The 21,794-nt window shown below is 35.5% G+C and overlaps 1 protein-coding gene and 1 long non-coding RNA gene across 2 annotated transcripts; one reads left to right on the top strand and one right to left on the bottom strand.

Moving 5' to 3' along the window:
* Positions 1-1,183: 1,183 nt before the first annotated feature.
* LOC120088391 lies at positions 1,184-8,396 on the top strand. Its single transcript, XR_005484912.1, has 3 exons — positions 1,184-1,982; positions 2,248-2,360; positions 8,315-8,396. It is a non-coding gene; the product is annotated as an uncharacterized LOC120088391 (long non-coding RNA).
* Positions 8,397-18,964: 10,568 nt separating this feature from the next.
* LOC120088870 (ABC transporter G family member 5) lies at positions 18,965-21,332 on the bottom strand. The gene has a single exon (XM_039046310.1). It carries the CDS (start codon positions 21,186-21,188, stop codon positions 19,320-19,322), a length of 1,869 nt encoding a protein of 622 aa, XP_038902238.1. The 5' UTR covers positions 21,189-21,332; the 3' UTR covers positions 18,965-19,319.
* Positions 21,333-21,794: the final 462 nt, after the last annotated feature.

Genomic DNA, 21,794 nt, shown 5'->3' with positions numbered 1-21,794 from the left:
ATTAATATTTAAATGGTATTCAAATATTTGTTTCTCTCATAAAACTATTTAAATTTAATATGAATCATGTTCACATTAAATTTTAACATATAGATTTTATATGAATAATATTCATATAATTAATATTTGAAACATATTCAAATATTTATTTTTCTCATAAAACTATATAACGTATAAATATACATTATTTAATTGTAGCTTATATAATTAATTTCCTTTAATTAATTTGAACAATTCAAATTAAATCAAAATTAATTTGATTCTCATCAGTCCTCATTAAGCTAACGAGGAGATCTTATAGACCTATAAATTGAAGCTCCAATAATATGAGATTAATTGATTAAACTTTTTTAATCAAATTAATCATTCATTAACTGTCGATCATTCCACTAAAAACTGACAGCTGAACTCTTTGCACTATAGATATATTTTTGTGTCCATTAGATATAACTAATCAACAGTGTGTTGACCCTTCACAAATTGCTCGTAAGTACAGCTGGGTCAAATTACCGTTTTACCCTTGTAGTTATATCTAATTTTTTAAGTACCACTAATCCCTCTAATGAACAATTAGTCATAGTCCAACTATGACCGAATGCTACTCAGGCCAGAAGAGGGTGAGGCGCCTCATTGTTCAAGCCCCAGAATTAATTCTTATGAGAGCAGTTTATCTTTTTATCCTAACTATAGAGAATGAGTGAATTTCTTCTTGTGTAGTTGTGTTCCCAACTCTCAATCAGACAAATCTCCAAAATGGTAGGCTTATTGAGTCAGCGAATCTGGCCACTCTCACCTATACAAATCAAAGGATTGCCCTCATAGGTAGGAGTTCACAACTAATTCAGGATTAAGGTCAAGTCACCTATGGTCATCTTGGTGAATTGTAAATCTCTTCTAGCAATAACGTTATAAAGAGAGACTTAACATTTCGTGGTCTGGTCTTTATACAAACTCTTTTGTATAAGATATGTCCGCTCACATGTCTCCATAAGAATGATCAGGGTCAGATCATTTATAGTACTTTACAACAATTGTAACAACTACAAAACGGGTCGTATCAATAGTGTTACCAGGATAAGTCATCCAATCTTATTCATATACTATAGACCATTTAGGTTATCACTTAAACATGATCCACCTATGTGTCTCCACATACATGTTTAAGTTACATCAGATAACCTTGGATCTTAGGTTAATGGATTATTGCACAAGTAATATAAAATTAATCAACCATTGATTCAATTAACATAAAATTACGAGGATTTAGGACATACAATTATTTTAGGATTTTTGGGCTTCAATAAGGAAGAGGTTGAAGACTTTGAGGACTACCGCACTTACATAGTTTATCTTTTCGTGTGTAGGATGATCATATTACCTATAGTGTACATTTGTAGACAAATACAAATATCAACCTAGTTCCATTTGACTAAGAAATGGAAGGCTTTGAAGACTGTTAATCAAATTGTAATTACATTGGGTTGCTGTTATGTTTCTAGTTTCATGGGTGGACCTGTGAATTCATCAAGTGGATGGAAGGGATGTGTTTGGCTCCAATTTTTCTATCAAAATGTTATGGCATTAAAATAGACTTTGGAGTCTTTGATACGCTATTTGGCATTACAGTAGGTACAATTGTTCACAATTCTACCTGATAAAACGTGCCCAAAGGAAATTAAATTGAAAAGCCCATAAAGAGATAAGCTGAGTTGATTTAAAATATTAAAATATCTACTGTATGTAAGGTCCTCTTCTTGCCACATTACTTATGGGGAAAACAAAAGTAAAGTAAAAAAAAAATTCTCCTCTTTTATTTCTTTCGACTGAAAATTGTTCAGAGTTAAGGTTTAGAAGAGCTCTCAACTTACCATTTTATGTTCTTCGTTTTGTAGGTGAGTTGATGGAGATCTTGAGCTCAAGAATAAAGATTCTAAGCATGCATGACTAGGAAATCAAAGAAGAAGAGAAGCAGACACTCAAAAGTATAGTGGTTCAATGTTTTATTCCACCTACATTCACTGTTGAAATAGATCTTCAAGCTTTTATTCAAAATACTTCAAGATTACAAAATATACAAATAAGTTCTCTCATTTTTTAGCTCCCTCTTTTGAAATATTCACTGACCTTTTCTCACAGAACGAATGAAACACAAAAATTGAACTTATTCTTTACACTGTGACATTTTATACATGTAGTTGAGAGAACAAGAAACAGTTTGTAACAACTTCTAAAACTACTTTCTGTTAGTTCTGGGCAGAGTCGGAAGAGACAGAGGGTTGAGGAAAGAGCTAGGTTTTTTGTTCACATTTTAACAAATCTCCTTCTTAAAGCAAAAACCTCTTGAAGATATTCGACATTCGGTAATTATTTTCCCCTTTTTATATCTACTACTTTGAATAGATTTAGACAGTGATCAAACTTAGGTCTTGGTAAGGCTTTGATTAAGAAATCAGTTGCGTTATCTACCATTTTTACCTTCTGTATAATGATTGTTCCTTTCTCGATGATGTCTCTGACAAAGAAAAGTTTTACATCAATGTATTTTGCTCTATCATGATATTACATATTTTTAGTTAAATGGATTGCACTTTGGTTATCACATAATAGTTCTACTAATTCTTATATGTAGCCTAGCTCAGTAACTAAACCTTGTAGCCAAATTGCTTCTTTGATTGTTTCTGTTACTCCTATGAACTCAGCCTTAGTAGTTGATAGAGCAACTACTGATTGTAGGGTAGATTTTCAGCTTATAAGGTTTCCTCCTAACATAAAGAAGTAACCTGTTAGGGACCTCCTGTTATCACTGTTCCCTGCAAAATCTGCATCAACATACCTTTTTAGGAGTAACTTAGGTTCATTAGAGGCTGTATATAATGGGCCTTTATTTACAGATCCCACTAGGTATAAAAATACCCATTTGGTAGCTTCCATTGTCAGGGTTTCCCATGTATCTTACTAACTGGACTTGAACTATAGGCTAGGTCAGGTCTAATGCACATCATCAAATACATTAAACTCCCTGTGGCATTAGAATAAGGAACATTAGACATGGCTTGTTTCTCAGTTGGATCCTTAGGGGAGTCCTTGGTAGATAACATGAATTGTTGACCCATAGGAGTGGTTACTGATTTAGCATTAGACATATTAAACCTGTCTAGCACCTTTTGAGTATAATGACTCCGTGATAAGAATAATTCCCTTTTACTTCTCTGTCTTATGATTTCCATACCTAGGATTCTTTTAGTTGACCCTAGGTCTTTCATTTCGAATTCAGCGTTCAATTGATCTTTAATCTCATTTAGTTCAGACATACATTTCTCTACCAATAACATGTCATTTACATACAACAATAAGTAGATTAGACTACCATTTGAAAGCTTTCTGTAATAGACACAAGGATCATATATGCTTCTCACAAAATCTATTTTGCGGATGAAAACATCAAACCTCTTGTACCAGCACCTAAGAGATAGTTTTAGTCCATATAGGGACCTATTCAGCTTACAAACAAGTTCTGTCTTCCCTTGAACCTCAAAACCCTTAGGCTGCTCCATATAGATTTCTTCCTCCAAACTTCCATTTAGGAAAGTTATAGTAACATCCATCTGCTCTAATTCAAGGTCTTCACAGGCCACAATAGAAAGGAGAACCTTGATTGAGGTGCGTTTCACCACTAGAGAGATGGTCTCTGTATAATCAACTCCCTCTTTCTGCTTAAAACCCTTGGCAACAAGCCTGGCCTTATATTTCACTTCTTGATTGTTTTGTCCCAAGTATTTCTTCTTATAAACCCACTTACAAGGAATGAATCCTTTGTTAAGTGGTTTATCAGTCAGCTCCCACATATTATTTTTATAAAGTGAGTCAATTTCACTCTTCATAGTTGAAAGCCATTCATTTCTCTCTTCACTATTAAGGGCTTCTTTAAATCTGTTAGTTTCTTCACTGTCATCATCAATAGAGTGATTAGAAATGCAATCAGCCCTTGTAAATCTAGAAAGGATTATGGTGGTCCTTCTTTCTCTATCTCTTGAAAGAAGATAGTCTTTTAGATTCTTAATTTGCCTTTCAGTTCTTTCTTTAGAAGTTCTTGGAACATCTGAGGGTTTTCCTTGTTCATCTCTTGTTATAGAGGTTTCAATCTTAGGATGAACTTCAACATGTGAGTTGGAAGAAAGGTCAAATTGATCTTGCTTAACTGATTGCCTTACCATTTCAGAATCCATATAGGACTCATTCTCCTTGAAGATTACATCTCTGTTGATTAAACTTCTATTAGAGCTAAAATCCCAAAATTTGAAGCCTTTTACTCCTTCAGGATACCCTATGAACATGCATTTTATAGCTCTAGGTTCCAACTTGCTTTGCTTAATATGAACATAGGCAGTGCATCCAAAAGGCTTTAGGATTGACAGATTAGGGGATGTTCCTGATTGTGGTTTCGTGATGTGTGCTAGAAGTGTATAATGAGTGGAAATGGAAGATAAGATTAATGTGAATGAAGATGAATGGAGAATGACTTCTCTATCTGAGAAGAATGGATGATGCATTACATTCACTAGATGATGCATACAAGCTTTACCTGAGCTAGATCCAAGTATAAATCTAATTCAGGTTTCTGGTAAGTCTAAGGTCGAACACAGGGATTTAGGTCAGACTAACGCAAGCCTTACATTCCATGGATGTAGAGGGGTTCTAAATAAATGCTGAAAAAGGTTATCTACACTACGTTAACTGCTTGCGTACAAGAAGAAACAGGAGTTCAAGTGAAATACAGGGTTCAATGAAGGAATGGTGCTAAGTGATAAGTGAATGCATTGATCCAAGTAAGATAGACAAGAAAGAGTAGGCAAGAATGAAGATGAAGGATGCGTGCTTACAACCAAGTGCATGTCAATGTGTTGGGTTTCTATCTATCTATTCATTTAACATTTCTCAATGCAAATGCCACATGTTCTTATCTCTAGGGTGCATGCATTGGATACAGAAAACAGTGAACTACAAGTATCTTTATCTCTAGAGCTACTGTGCATTTTGACTTGATGCGTTTCTAGCTATCCTATTCTCTCGAATAGTGTAGCTGAGATAACTTCAACCAAATGATCAGAATGATTAAAGCTTTTAGAATTTTAGCATGCACAAAGTCACAAACGCATTTAACATGGTAGATTATAAGTAAAGGCAAGTGAATGGATTAAATGTACAATTTTATAAAGATTGAAATTGTCTTTAGAATAACACACTTAATCGCATGAATGACGAATGGAAATAGAGTAAAAAGAGAATGAGTCAAGACGCAGAGTTTGATTTCTTGTCCTCTTTGGCTTGATCTTAATGTGTGTATAACCAACTTGTTAAATAAATGAAGAAAAGTCTCTTTCGAGTTTGGTTCTCTTCAATTCTCCTTGATCAACAATGGTGATGGTTCTTTTCCTCCTATGATCTTCTTGCAGCAGCACTACTCTATTCTAAGCTCTCTATGTTATGCTGTGTTATGCTCTCTATGTTGAGTGCTTCATTTTTCGGGTGCAAGTCTTCTATTTATAGGTGTTCTCCCTCAATAACTTATGATATGACAACATTAATTTCAATACCCTGTTTAGCTGCCTTCCATCTCAGTTGTTTTTCAGACGTCGACATTTAGATGCCCGTACTTGCAAGTGGTGATTTGACAGGAACAACTTGAACTAAAGTATCTGTTATGCGTTGGAACTCTTCAAACGCATGCCTTTGGGTTAGTTGCGCATGCGACACTTAGTAAAATTTAATGAAATCCTACGATAAAATGCGTTAGTGATGCAAATTTGTCAAAAAGAATGTTTTTGTAAAGGTTAGTTATGCCTGAAGGATTCCATGCGTTTTCCTTTAAGAAAGATGAGATTTTGTTATTAAGAATCCTGATTATTCCAGCTTTCGAGAGACAATAACTTGTATTTCTACAAGTTATCATTTCCTCTCCATTTTTCTTCAGGGGTTTGCATTTCAATAGAAACACTATAACTTCTGTTGATTGTAAAGTTAGCTGCAGCTAGAGCTTCTGCCAAAAAATCCTCTACTACTTTTGCTTCAGACAATATGCACCTAACCTTTCCATCAGTGTTCTATTCATTCTCTCTACAACTCCATTCTGTTGAGGAGTACAGGCTAATGTCCTGTGTCTTATTATTCCACACACAACACAAAGAGAGTTTAAATTGTTCCCTAAAAATTGTAGGCCATTATCAGTTCCAAAGAATTTAATTTTCTTCTCAAATTGAGCTTCTACCTTGATCTTCCAGTTTTTAAAACATTCAAAGGTTTGATCTTTAGATTTGAGGGAATAGATCCACACTTTTCTAGAGAAGTCATTAATAAGAGATAGAAAGTACCTAGAGCTTCCCCAATAAGGGTTTGTTGCAGAACCCCATAGATCTCCATGAATATAGTCAAGGATGGCCTTGGTAGAATAAACCTCTTTTGTGAACTTCAATCTCTTGGACTTCCCAAGCATACAATGTTCACAGAAACTGAGCCTTTTAGTACCTTTAGACTAAATCAAACCTTGCTTCAAGATTTCGTTCAGATCTCTTTCACTAATTTGTGAAAGTCTTCGATGCCACAAATCAAATTCACCGTCCTTCTCAATTTCTAATAGTAGAGCATACTTAAGTTGATTAACCTTCTTTAAAACATAAAAACAATCAATTTTCTTTCCAACAAGGATTATCCTTCCCTGTTTTTCTATCTTCAAAGCTTTTTTTTTTTCCAGTGAATGTACAACCCTGTTCATCAAGCATGCCTAAAAAAATGAGATTTCTCTTGAGCTTTGGAATATACCTAACATCTGTTAAAAGTAATTCCCTACTGTCTGAGAGTTTTAGCAATACTGAGCCTCTACCAATGATTTCACACTCATTGTTATTTTCCATGTAAACTGAGTCTCCTTCCTCTGATTTGTAATCAACAAACTAGCACCTTTTGGAAGTCATATGATAGGTATATCCTGAGTCTGAGACCCAGTCTCTCTTCTCAGTTTCAGTGTCCATGGCCTTCTTATTTGTAACATCAAGAACATCAATAGGTTTCCTCTCCAGCAGCTCTCTGATTTCTCCCATACTCCTTTGACTTCCTTTAATCATCACTTCTGAAGTCTCTATTTCTGGTTGAATCATCTCTACCATATGGCTTATATCTTCTGTTATCATCTCTTTTCTAATCTTTTCCCCTTTTCAGAGCAATTTCTCTTTAAATGCCCGTCTTTATGATAGATAAAGCATTTCAAAACTGACATCTCTCTATGAACTTTTTGGTTCTTATTGAAAAAACTCTTTTTAAACTGATTCTTGCCTTTAGATAACAGGGACTCAGCACCACCAGTACTCTTTACTTTTGCCTGCAACTCTAATTCTCTACTTCTTAGGGTTATAATTACAATGTCTAATGTCACAGTCTCTCTTCCATACTTCAAAACTATTCTTACCTCTTTATAGGTGTCATGAAGAGAGTTAATCAACAAAGAAGCCTCACTTTCTGCTCCTAATTTCTCCCGAGATTGATTAAATTCATTTGTAAGTCACTTGAATTCATCTAGATTTTCATTCAAGAACTTGGAGTGATTCATTTTAAAAGAGAAGAGCCTTTCTCGAATGTACAACTTGTTTGGTAGATCCTTTTTGTCATGGAGAGTCTTCAATTTCTCCCAAACTTCATATGCAGTATCTTCATTTATGACTTGTCTTGGAACATTATTTGAAATATTAAGAATCATTGTTCCATAGGCAATTTCTTCCATATTTTGTCTATTTTCAGCACTTAGAGTAGCAGGCAGGATCTTTGGATCATCCAGGGCTTTCAAGCCCTTTTGAGAACTCAAAAATGCTTTTGAGCCTTTTTATCCAAAGAACAAGGTCTTCTATTCCATTAAACTTCTCAATTTCGAATTTAGCAGTGGCCATCCCAAGAACTACAAGAATCTGATTTGTACTATCTCAAGAATTTCAAGAAATGATCTAATATCTCTCAAGAGCTTCAAGAAAACTGTTATGAGGTTTCAAGAACACCAAGAAGAGCTAACCAAGCTCTGATACCAGTTGATAAAACAGGCCCAGACGAAATTAAATTGAAAAGCCCAAAAAAGAGATAAGTTGAGTTGATTTAAAATATTAAAATATATGTTGTGTATGAGGTCCTCTTCTTGCCACATTACTCATGGGGAAAATAAAAGTGAAGTAAAATTTTTTTTTCTCCTCTTTCATTTCATTTTCGACTGAAAGTTGTTCAAGGTTAGGGTTTAGAAGAGCTCTCTACTTACCAATCTATGTTCTTCAATTTTTAGGTGAGTTGATGGAGATCTTGAGCTCAAGAACAAAGATTCTAAGCATGCATGACTAGGAAATCAAAGAAGAAGAGAAGTAGACACTCATAAGTAAGTATAGTGGCTCAGTGTTTTGATCCACCTACATCCACTGTTGAAATAGATCTTCAAGCTTTTATTCAAAATACTTCAAGATTACAAAATATACAGATAAGTTCTCTCATTTTTCAGCTCCATCTTTTTAAATATTCACTGACCTTTTCTCACAGAAAGAATGAAACACAAAAACTGAACTTATTTTTTACACTATGATATTTTATACATGCAGTTAAAAGAACAAGAAACAATTTGTAACAACTTTTAAAACTGCTTTTTGTAGTTTTGGACAGAGTGTGAAGAGACAGAGAGTTGAGGAAGGAGCTAGGTTTTTTGTTCACATTTTAACAATACCTTTTGGGATAGAAACTTTATATCATCTATCGTACCCTTGTGTCCTTTCTTGTGTTAAGAGTTTTATGTTTTGAGAAAGATCGATATCTTTTATATAGACATTTTGGAATTTTGAACAATTAGACAGTTTTCAATGTTGGGTTGTTGTAATGTTTTGAGAATGTTATGCTAAGACTATTTTGAGAATGTTATATTAAGACTATTTTGAGAATGTTATGTTAAGACTATTTCTCGATTGGAATTGTCAACTCTCAATTCTAGAATACGATTTCATTTTTTCTAGTAATATGTCTGATTCAGGATTTGGTGGCCAACTCCCTCTTGGGATTTCAAGCTTGACAAGGTTGGTTAGCCTCAATCTTTCTAGCTCATATTTCACATTACGAATTTTTCGATTGAAACTCGAGAATCCGAATTTGGCTACTCTTGTTCAGAATTTGAACAGTTTGAGTGAGCTAGTTCTAGATGGTGTAGATTTATCAGCAGGAGGAAGGGAATGGTGGAAGGTCTTATCATCTTCACAGCCTAATTTGAGTGTGTTGAAATTGTCGAGATGTTTTCTTTCAGGACCTCTCCATTCTTCCCTTGTGAAGCTTCGAAATCCATCAGTTCATTTAGAGAATAACAACTTGACCTCCCTGGTTCCTGAAAATTTTGGAGTTCTCTAATTTGACTTCACTGAATATGAGCAATTCAGGATTGCTTGGAGAATTTCCACAAAGTGTATTCAAGGTACCAATTCTTCAAACTCTGGACCTATCTAATAATTTATTGCTGCAAGGTTCTCTTCCAGATTTTCAATTCAATGAGCCCCTTCAAACTCTGGTCCTCCACAGCAGGAAATTTTCTGGGACAGTGCCAGATTCTATTGGGTCGTTTGAGAACTTGACCATATTAGACTTAGAAAGTTGCATGTTTAGTGGATTGATCCCAAATACCATAGCAAAGCTCACACAACTCACATAAATGGATCTTTCAAGGAACAGATTAGTTGGCTCAATCCCATCATTTTCATTAATGAAGAATCTTGCTATCTTAAGGCTTGCTTATAATCTGTTGAATGGTACCTGGCTTTCCACTAAATGGGAAAAGCTTTCCAATCTTGTTAGTCTTGATTTACATAACAATTCGTTCACTGGAAATGTTCCGTTATCTCTACTCCATCTCGAATCAATTTAACAGTAGTTTGAAGGAGCTCACCAGCGTGTCATCTTTCTTTTTCGAAACCCTATCGCCTTAAATCTAAGCGATGGAAGCACCACTATCTTTGTATGCAGAGTAATCTGTTAGAAGGTCCATTCCCATTTTCATTTCTCGAACGACAAGGTCTTAAGATTCTCTCACTTTCTTTCAACAAACTTTTTGGAAAGTTCAATATGAACACGTTCGAACAGCTGAAGAATTTATCAAGACTTGAATTGTGAAGCAACAACTTATCAGTTGAAACAGAAAATATTAGTTCTACCCTCTCTGCCTTTCCTCAAATGACAGTATTAGAGTTGGCTTCTTGCTAAATAAGAAGGTTTCCTGACTTCTTGAAAAACCAATCCAACCTTGTCAATCTTGGTCTCTCTGATAATGATGAATTTCAAGGAGAAATACCTCTTTGGATTTGGGAACTTGGAAGTCTCCTTCATCTAAATCTTTCTCACAACTCTCTCGTGGGTTTCGAAGGTTTGCCACAGAACATTTCTTCCCATTTGAACCTTCTTGACCTGCATTCCAACAAATTTCAAGGGTCATTCACATTCTTCTTGAAGGAAATCGAACACGAGGATTTCCATAAGCAGCGGAAAAATCATTCCAAATTACAATCGTATATGAACTTTACAATTACAATCACAAACATAAACATACGGTTATGCGAAATATATAAATTACAACATGCTATACAAATGATCAAGGACAAGAATCAACACACTTTTGTAGACTCATCTTCGAGTTCCTTGATCATGAACGCTCGATCATAGCAACACAGCAACACACGAATGCTCGTCCAACACGATCGCTACACTGCACGAACACCGTGCACTCGAACTAAGCGATCGCCAAGGTCACGAACAACCCGAACACCACGAACAGCCTCCACAGGACCTCGACAATGTCGAGTTGAGTATGACACCACCAAAAAGGTTACCTTGGTATTCTCGGTGTGAGAATCCAAAGGGTGGGCTCTATGTGGACTTGGATTTGAGGCATAAAATGGGAGGAAACATAATGTGTAAACGATTGAGCAAGTGGGAGATGGAAGAACCTATCGTATAGGTCGATGCCCAATCGTTTAGGAAAAGCTATGCGATCGTTTAGCTCATCGCTAAGTTGAGTGTCTATCGTTTAAAAACACTCCATGATCGTTTAGCTAACTCTAAGTTGTCGCTTAGTAAATCTTATTTACTTGACAACTTCTCCGTGAGTAATTTCCGATATTGAAAATCTCAAAACAATTTTTTTTCCTTTCTTACTAAAATTATGAAAACATTTTTTCTTTTATCTCACGGTTACCATGAAACCACCAATAACGTCTCACTCAATTGGTTATTAAAGAAAAAGAGATAATTATCCAATAATCAATATTATTATAAATATAAATAATAACTAACTTACCATAATATATTTATAACCTATAGTTTTAATATTTCATCTCATGAAACATATAAACTATAACTCTTTTTCTATTCCATGCACTTATTGTAAATCTCATTTGCATTAATCCTCTACTAGATATATCTCATACATCATATTGATCATATCATATATAATCGAATTACCTCTTGTCAATTTGAACATTTCAAATCAACACCAAGAACCGATCCTCAGCTTGAATCCATTGAGTTACCAAGGTGACCTTATGGACCCGTAGCTCGAAACTCCAACGGTATGTGAATAACTGACTAAACTCTTTAGTCACGGGATCCACCATCCGTTAACTGTCAAACACTCCACTAAAGGCCGACAGCTGAACTCTCCTTATTACAGATATATTATATGTTCATCTTAACCAATCAACAGTGCGACAACCCTTCACAGATTACTCGTAAGTACAGCTCGGCCAATAATCGTTATGCCACTGTAGTTACATCTAACTTCTTAAGTACCACTGAATCCTCTAATGAACATAAGTTATAGTCCTACTATGAATGAGTCCTCTCTTCCAAAAAGAAGCTGTGGCCACTAATGTTCAAACCTCGAAATCAGCCTTAAGAGAGCAATCTATCTACTTACCTGCTTCGGGGAAGGAGTGAATTTCATCTTGTGTAACTGAGTTCCCAGCTCCCAGATCAGAAAAGTTCCCAAAAAGGTAGGCATGTTGAGTTGGCAATCTGGTCACTATTATCATACTAATCAAAGGACCGCCCTAAAAAACAGGAGTTCCCAAAACACTCAGGATTGAGGTCATGTCACCTATGGTCGTTTAGGTGAGATGTAAGTCTCTAGTATCAACGGCGTTATATACAGAGTCTAGTCATCTCGTGGTCCGGTCTTATACAAACTCTTTGTATAGGACACCCCTGCCGCATGTCTCCAATGAATGGCCAGGATCTACCATCTGTTGTAGTTTTTTTTACAACACTTGTAAACCTCTACAAAACGGGTAGTATCCGTAGTGTCACCAGGATAAGGTATCCTACCTTAATCCTTATACTACAGACCTATTTAGATTATCACTTAAAGCATGATCCACTTGTATATCACATATACATGCTTAAGTTTACATAAGATAACCATGGATCTTTGTTTATTGGATATGAGTAAATGCCAGAATGAAATAATAGTTATTTTATTCATAAAACAATGTGTATCATTACAAACAACGAGGCCCTGGGAGAATTAGGACACCACTCCCAACACTTCCCTCCATCTGCCTATTATTTGGATTACTCCAACAACAGTTTCAATTCTATTATTCCACTAGATATCGGAAAGTACATCTATTATGCAGTATTTATTTCTCTATCAAGAAATCAAAATCGAGGTATTTTTCCTGAATCCATATGCACATCAATAAATCTTAAGATGCTGGATCTATTACATAATAGTATGGAAGGCATTTTTCCCTAGTGTCTAACAGAGATGACTGCAAATCTAGTGGTACTAAATCTGAAAGGAAACTCATTCAAAGTCTTTATTCCTAATACAGATCCAAGTATATGCGGTCTAAGAACTCTTGATCTCAGTGAAAATGAAATTGGAGGGCATGTACCTCGTTTGTTGTCCAATTTTCGAGATTTGGAGGTTTTAGACCTGGGAACAACTAGATACATGATATATTTCCATGTAAATTGAAGAACATATCCACCATGCATATTCTTGTTCTTCGATCGAACCAATTTCATGGGAAGATTGGATGTCCATCAAGCAATAGCTCCTGGATTAGCTTGCAAATTATTGATCTATCTGGAAACAGCTTCAGGGGTGATATACCTGGAAAACAGTTAATAAAGTGGAAAGTAATGGTAGATAGGGAAGAATATAGAAAATCAAGAGCTAATCACCTTCGCTTTGATTTCTTCAGATTCAGTTATGTGAATTGTCAAAATACAGTAACAGTTACAAGCAAAGGTCAAGAAATGAAACGCACCAAAGTCTTAACTGTCTTCATAGTGCCAGCTGGGGTCTTTAGACCTTTCGACAAACTTTCTTAGCGGCAAAATCCCTTCACAGCTTGCAGGATTGACGTTTCTATCTGTACTGAATCTCTCTTCCAATGGTTGGTGTCAATGATCCCCATTGGTGCTCAAATTCAAACATTTCCACCAGATTCCTTTATAGGTAACGAAGGATTATACAGAGATCTATTTCTGAATGGATGTGAAACTGCGATTCGACCATTTTCAGACACAAGAATCTTAGGTAGAAACAGAGGATGAATTTGAATGGAATTACAAATCCATTTTCATTGCCACTGGATTCGTAGCCGGAGTAGTCACCGGAGTAATCGCCGGTCTTAGGGTTTGGGAGAAACAATGCACCAAGCTCATGGGATGGTTGTAAAATTGACAAAAATGACCCTTTTGGAGTTTAATTTTATATTTTTTACCTCTTTTTTAAAAACAAAGTTATTTTTTACCCACGATCATAAATTTTTGTTGTATAATTACTCTTATACCCCTTATTAAATTCTCGCTTTTAAATTTCAATAACTAACCTACCAAGTTAATTCACAAAAAATTCTCCACTAACCTACCACCAAAAAATTGTTATACAACCAAAATTAACTCATAAAAAATTCCCCACATTCCAATTATTTGTAATTTTTCGTCAAGTCCTTGTATTTCACAAAGTTGTAATTTTGTACACTCCGTAGGAAGGTGTGTACTTCATTTTGTATATATTCAATAATTCAATAATTTCTTTCACGTTAGAATTCATTTGCTTGTATTTATGCTTGCTTTCTTGATTGTTTTTTTTTCCTCATACCAAAAAGCCCCTATATTTGAAAGTTTAAAAAAATATGAAAAAAATAGAAAAACTATTTTTTTAAGATACCCGGTCGGGTTTCATTGGGTCTTCATCGGGTACAAAGGAAATTGGTTGAAATTACTCAGCTGGGCTTCACCAGGTATAAAATAATTGTTGAAATAAGTTTAAAAAAATGCGATAAATAATTTTTTAAGATACCTGGTTGGGTTTCACCGAGTATAAATGAAATTGGTTGAAATCACCTGGTTGGAGTTCACCAGGTCCTTACCAGGTATGAAAGAAATTGGTTGAAATCACCCGTCCGGGCGTCACTAAGTCTTCACCGGGTACGGGATAGGAGAACATGGAATAGGAACCGGGTAGGGGATAGAGACTGGGCTGGGAACATGGCTTGGTCCGAGGCCCGGTAGAGGTAACTCTAGACCCAGCCGGGCGTATATGGAGAATATGTTTACTGTTTTTTGGCCCGATGTTGTACCCGGCGGGGTGGACGATCGTTTAATTTTTTTTCTTGTTAGTTTTATTTTTTATTTTTCTTTTTTTTAACTGCATTAATACATTTTTGTTATAAATTATAGGAAAATGTCTCGCGTTTGGATTTGTTTCAATGGCATTTAGAATGAAAGGGAAAAGGATTATGATGGAGAAGAGTTGCGAGGGTTTGACATTGAGGTTGAAACGACATATAATGAATTTCTGACTGAAGTTTATAGGATAAGCGGTATAAATTCAGTTGAGTATAATCTTATTATAAGATGTATACTTGAGATCCAAAGCCCTGCATTTGTAATTTGGAATGATGTAGATCTACACATATTCCTCACATGGGAAGAGATCTCAGTAATACCTCTTTACGTATCAACGCTTCCAAAGTGCTCGAATAATCAGGGGTTTCATCCAAACAATTCATATATCCAAGGAATGGAAGAAATCCGTTGAACATCTAGGCTAGTAAATTGCAAGATGGAGTCGGATAGTCCATTTTTTCCCACATATTTTAACCCATCACTTACTTCGTCGCCTAATAATTTGGGGACTCATAACTTAGGGGATGATGTAGATCAACATCAATATTTCAACGATTGATCTTGGAGGGAGAATGATGATGGAGAGGAACCCGATATTAATACTTATCATATACCTCATGCAGAAAAACGAACACAAGACTATGGAGGCTCGTCTCATGTTCCACATGAAATGGGTTGTGACTTGTCACATCTAGTAGCACAATCTTCATGCCAAGTCAGTCTTATTCTTCTGAAGATATAGAAATTGGTGACATATTTATATCTAAGAAGGATTTAAAGATGTGGAATCTATGTTAGAAATTAGGAGGTAGCTTTCAGTTTAGGGTGAAGAACTCGATCACAACATTATACAAAGTTAGATGCTTAGTTAAAGAATGCAAATGGAGACTTCGATCCATTACATTGAAAAATTATGAAATATTTAAGATCTCTAAGTACGACAATGTCCACACATGTAGAATGAAGGACATTGTGAAGGATATAAAGCAAGAGTATGGTGTGAGTTTAAGTTATGACAAGGCATAGAGGGTAAGGGAGGAAACATTAGTGCTTGTTAGGGAGGCACTAGAAGAATCCTACAAAAAGTAACCTAAATTTGCTTGCGTCTGCGATGGAAACAATCAAATATACCAAGTCGTATTTGGTATATCTGGTGGAGAAACTGATAAATCTTAGGTGTGGTTTTTTCAACAGTTAAGATGTGCAGTTGGACAAGTTCATAATTTGGTTATCGTGTAAGACAAACATCCTAGCATTAGAAAGGAAATTATCACAGTGTTCCCAGAAGTATTTCATGGTATTTGCATCCATCACTTGAAAGCTAATGTATTAATTGATTTTAAGAATAAAGATATTTTGGATATTTTCGACAAAACAGCTTAGGCAAGTCATGAGTATGTGTTCAACTTCCATTGGAGTCAATTTGCAGGGTATCCATGTTCATGTAAATACCTAGAAGATATTGGTATTGAGCTGTGGGCTAGGGTGTACCAATGTAATAGAAGGTATAATCAAATGACTATAAATCTCGTTGAGTGCATAAATAAAGTGTTAAAATATGCATGAAAGTTACCAATCACGTCATTTCTAGACATATTAGAGGTTGGTTACAAGACTTGTATTACAGACGTCAGACGGGTGCATCAAAAAGTACGTCGAGACTGTCGAACTATGCAATGGCAATAATTTGTGACACGGTAGACAGAGCAAACATACATGAAGTTAGGCCAATTGACCAACATGAGTTTGAGGTCATAAATGGAGGTCTGGGAGGCCATTTCAATATTCACGCAAGAACTTGCACTTGTCGCAAGTTTGATTATTATGAACTCCCTTGTTCACACGCGATTGCTACATGCAGGGTTCAGAATATTGATCCTATCTCATTTTGCTCATGGGTATACTCTGTCGAATCAGTATTAGCTGCTTATGCTGAACCTATACATCCATTTGGACACTTTTCAGAGTGGAAGCAATCATCGAACTGTGTGATGTTGAAACATTGCCTCCAAAAAGAGTTCTAAGAGTAGGTCGCCCACGAACAACAAGATTTTCTTCTGCATGTGAATTTAGTCAACCTGTTCCAAATGTGGGCAACAAGGACACAATAAAACGACATGCAATCAATCTTTCAATACAGTCAAGTGAAGTATGGATTTTTTATTACTAATTATGTCTATTATTTTTATCGATTTTGGTGGATTTGCAAAGTCATGTATGATTTTGGATGGATTAGTATGCCATTGTTTTTTTACTTGGTGAGTAGCCCGATCGGGAATTCATATAAAGTTTGCATGAGCCCGACTAGGATTTGGTGCATTTGTGCATGAACCTAGTTGGGAATTGGCGACTTTGTGAATGAACTCGACCGAGAATTAGCACCTAGTTGCATGAGCCCGGATGGGAATGTGTGCATTGATGATATTTTTCATGAACCCAACCAGGAATTGGAACGAAATTAAGCATATATTTCGTTATCTCCATGGAACGATTGATATGGATTTTTTTTATTCAAATAAATCGAATTTTGATCTTGTTGGTCATGCAGATTTGGATATTTATCTAATCCATACAAAGCTAGATCTCAAACGGGTTATCTATTTACATGTGGAGGAATTGTTGTATCGTGGTGTTAGTGAAACAGACCATAATGGCTATTTCCTCAACTCATGTTGAAATTCTTGCAATTCACAAGGCTAGTAAAAAATGTGTGTAGCTAAGATCAGTGATTTAGCACATTCGTGGAATATATGGTTTGTCTTATAGTAAAAATCTTTCAACGATATTATATAAAGACAACACATCATGCATATCTCAAAACAAAGGAGGATATAAAGGAGATAGAACAAAGCATATTTCATCAAAGTTTTTCTACATTTGTGATCTTGAAGAAAATGATGACATCTCTATACAACAAATTTGTTTGAAAGATAACCTAGCCGACTTATTTACAAAATCATTACCAACCGTAACCTTTGAGAAATTGGTGTACAATATTGGAATGCGGCGACTTAGAGACCTCAAGTGATGTTTCCATGAGGGGGAGTAAATATATTGTATTCTTTTTAAGAGTATTAAATTATATGAAATATGTACTTTTTTTCCTTCACTGGATTTTTTTCCCAAGGGGTTTTTTCCTAGTAAGGTTTTAACGAGACATATTTCATATATATATAATGAGTATTTAAGGGGGAGTATTATAAATATCATAAATCACGTGTAAAATATATACTCATTCTTAGTTTCAAAAAGTCAAACGTCACTCCCTCCATACTCCATGTATATAGCTATGTGTTTTGTAAATGCTCATTCTTAGTGTCCATGTAATCCACCCCTTACTTGCCAAATTGTCTATAAACAGTGGCGTTTGGTGGGTTTTGAAAGACACATATTGGGTAAAATCCATGAAAATTGGAGAAAATGAAGAGTTTAGAGAAATTTCTTATTTTATATTTTGTTAATTTATATATTATGTTTAACTTATTTTATTATAATATATATTTTATTGCTATTCATGGTACAAATTATATGTATGGTAGAAAGCTGATAGTATTTGAAAGAACAATAACATTAGAATTATATTTATGTTGAAATTTGTGAGTTACGAGGTTATTCCTTAGTTATTAATTTGTGCATCAATTAAACTTAAATTTGTTTAAAACTTAATATTTTTATTGAATTTTGCATGTATTATTAAGATTTTTACTTTACATTTTGTTAAAATTAGTAATTACAATGGCGTGGAAATTGAACAAATGTTAAAAATGGTAACACTTATAAAAGTTTAAGTTCCCATTTGATTAAAATAATAACTTGTTTTGGTAACTTTTTTTCCATTATTATTTCTTTTAATATGACTAATTAGAGATTAAATTACAAGTTTATTTTTTAGACTTTCATAACCTTTCAATTTTTTTTATACATTAAGTCTTTACATTTTGGCTTTCAAAATAAAAATAAAAATAAAAAAATCATCACATTTTGAAAATAGAAACTCCATGAATCTCTTTGATATGAAATTAAACGTTGTATAGGACATTACATTTTCGATTTTGTATCTAATAACTTCTTGAAAATTTTAAAATGCAAAGTTGCAAAGTAAAAAACTTACTAGCTAGAAAATCGAAAGCACCGACTCTAGTTGTGTTAGAGTTGGTCACAGCGAGTGAAGATATTGAGAATATTAAAAAGAGCGAGAGTCGATTATAAGGTATAAAAAATTCTTACCCCATTTTCTTAACACACACTCGGAACAACTCTTGTAGTCCCCGTCTACCTTAAATTGGGGGTGAACCACCCCTAAATCATGTTGAACTAACATAAAAATAAAATCAAAGCTCCTAAGAATATATGGATCAAATTACAAACCAAGGTACGTAAGATAATATATCCTTCAAAATCACACAGCAAATGTTAATTTAGAAGAAATTTTACACATATTTAGTGGGTTAGAAAGAGAAGGAAAAAAATCCGACGAAACAAAGAAACACGTGTGAGTATAACCTTTTAGCTACAATTAAAACTACCACGTGAACCGAGCATCTTTCGAATCCAAACTCGTGAAGAGAGAGAGATTCTTCTTCCATCTTCTTCATCTTCTTCATCTTCTTCATCTTTCTTCATTTCTGTTAAACAAAACCAGTTTTCCTGTGGGAGCATCGAAATCTGAGAATAACATAAGAAACAAATCTGTAAATCAAAACAAAACCCACCATTACCATTACATTCCTCCACCTGCTTTCTTCCCCATACCCTTCTTCCTTTAGCACAACCTCTCCTCTCACTACACATTCCCCAAACATCATTTCCAGGCACTTCCCTGACCTCGAAAATTCGTTTATCAAAAACCCTTCAAATGGGTACTTAAACACCGATATGTAATGCATAAATATCCAATACTTTGGTATTTCCTGGTTCGATATGAAGTACCCCGAGAACAAGAAAAACGATCCCATTACCCCTGATATCACCGAGTTCCCCACTATGAAATTCGGCACTAATGCACTGAAACAAACCACCACTGAATTCGCCGTGTATAGAATCAGCCATATCAGTAACATGAAATGAAGAAACGCCATCATATTTCTGTTCAGCCCCACCAGCCAGTATAATGGAATTGAGAACAAAATTGCTAAGATTAGTAGAAATGGGAGGTAGACTAATCCGTTGGCTATGGCGTATGAGGATACTCTGTAACTCCCTGAGGACGTTTCTTTCATTAGGATCTCTCTTTCTTGTAAGAAAATCGGGAGGGCTTCGATTGAGGTTGTTAATAGAAATGTGAGTATGAAAGCGAATAATCCCACGCGTTCTTCAGCACCCTGTAAATCGAATTTGAGATTATAGAAAATTGAACCAAGAACAAGTCCTGTTACCAACATTTGAACTGTTCTGCAACCGAAAAGCTCCTTTGTTCTGACTATGTTCTTGGAGAATCTGTGCATGAGGATGGCGGTTTCTTTGAATGGGGAATTGGCAAAATGGTAAGGGATTGATTTGTGAATTCCGATTTTGATGGTGTCCTCGTCGATGACTTTGGATTGTTGAAAGAGCTGTTGCAGGGTGAATTTAGGAGTTTTTAATTGGGATTGAGGAATTAATAATTGGGTTTGATTTGGGGTTTGTTGAATGGTTTCGATGGATTCAATGGCGAATTCGAGGATGTTCAGATGAAGGGGAGGTTGAAGGCCGATTAGAGTGAGGTTGAGTCCGAGTTGTTCGACAGAGCCATGGTGTAAAACAGAGCCATTGGAGAGAAGAAGAATGGAATCGAAAAGCTTCACGATTCTGAATCCAGGCTGATGGATGCTAAGAATGATGGTTTTTCGTTGAGCTTCGGCCATGGTGGATTTCAGCATGTCGATGATCTGAAAAGCGGAAGTGCTGTCAAGTCCGGAAGTGGGTTCGTCAAGAATAAGCACTTTGGGGTCATGAATCACTTCCACGCCGATTGAAACACGCCGCCGCTCACCGCCGGAGATTCCACGGACTCGGTCGTCGCCGACTCGGGAGTGGGCGACGTGGGTCAGTCCGAGTTCGTGGATCAGGGAGGTAACCTTGGCGGTGAGGTCGGAAGAAGGGAGGGAGAGGCGGAGGCGGGCGGTGAAGGTCAGGGTTTCTTCGACGGTGAGGAGAGGGAAGAGGGAGTCCTTTTGAGGGACGTAGCCGGAGATTCGGTTGATATGGGACGGTTCGACAGCGCGGTTGTTGAGGAGGAGGGAGCCGGCGTGAGGGATGGTTTTGCCGGCGAGGATTTGGAGGAGAGTGGATTTTCCGGCGCCGCTGGGGCCGACAATGGCGAGGATTTGAGCGGATTTGGCTTGGCAATTGACGTCGGAAAGGACGTGGCGGTGGCAGAGGGTGGGTTTTGCGGTAGAGAAGAATTTGAGAAATAGGGATTTGGAGTTATGGATTTTGATCTTGTAGCTGATTCCTATGGTTTTTATCTCGCATCCTTCTTCTTGATCATGATCTTTTTCTTCTTCTTGCTTCTTCATTTCAGTTTCTTCTTCTTCCTTCTCTGCTTCTTCTGGTTTGGCTTTTATTGCTAACTGAGCTCTCTGCTTACTAAACTTATACTGTTTCTTCACACATTAATAATGGCTCTCATTCTCTCGCTGTGTGCCAACCTTGGCCTTCTATGTCTTGTTTAAATAATTATTCTCTAGTGTTTTATTTCTTATTATTTTTTTTTCACTATTTTTTGTACAACTATTGTACAGGTCGAAAATCATTATAATAACAAAAGACTGAAAATGAATTTAGCTTAATGATAATAGAGATGGTTGGTTTGGTTTGATCCTATATCCCTATAATTATATAGACGATATTAAATTTATTTTTTTTTTCACAGAACACAGATAAATGGTCTCTTTTATGTAAATTCACAACAAAAACACAAATTTCAAATTCTTAATTCAAAATTAAGTTTTTAAATTGAAACCAAATGTGTTTTTTAATATAGTGGGAAATAAATATTGTAAAAAAAACTATTTTATTTTCATAAAAAAATCTATAACTAAAAAATCATCCAAACTTATTTTTATTTTTTATAAAAAAAAAACATAATTATCAAGCATGTTTCTGTTTTTTCTTTTTAAAAA

The sequence above is a fragment of the Benincasa hispida genome, chromosome 10 (genome assembly GCF_009727055.1).
Source record: "Benincasa hispida cultivar B227 chromosome 10, ASM972705v1, whole genome shotgun sequence".
Taxonomy (NCBI): Eukaryota; Viridiplantae; Streptophyta; class Magnoliopsida; order Cucurbitales; family Cucurbitaceae; genus Benincasa; species Benincasa hispida.
Note: the sequence above shows the minus strand (reverse complement) of the source record. Positions and strands in the feature narration are given on the sequence as shown.

Excerpts from the sequence above, each read along its gene's own strand:
- LOC120088870 (XM_039046310.1), bottom strand. The coding sequence starts at position 21,188 with ATGAAGAAGCAAGAAGAAGAAAAAGATCATGATCAAGAAGAAGGATGC.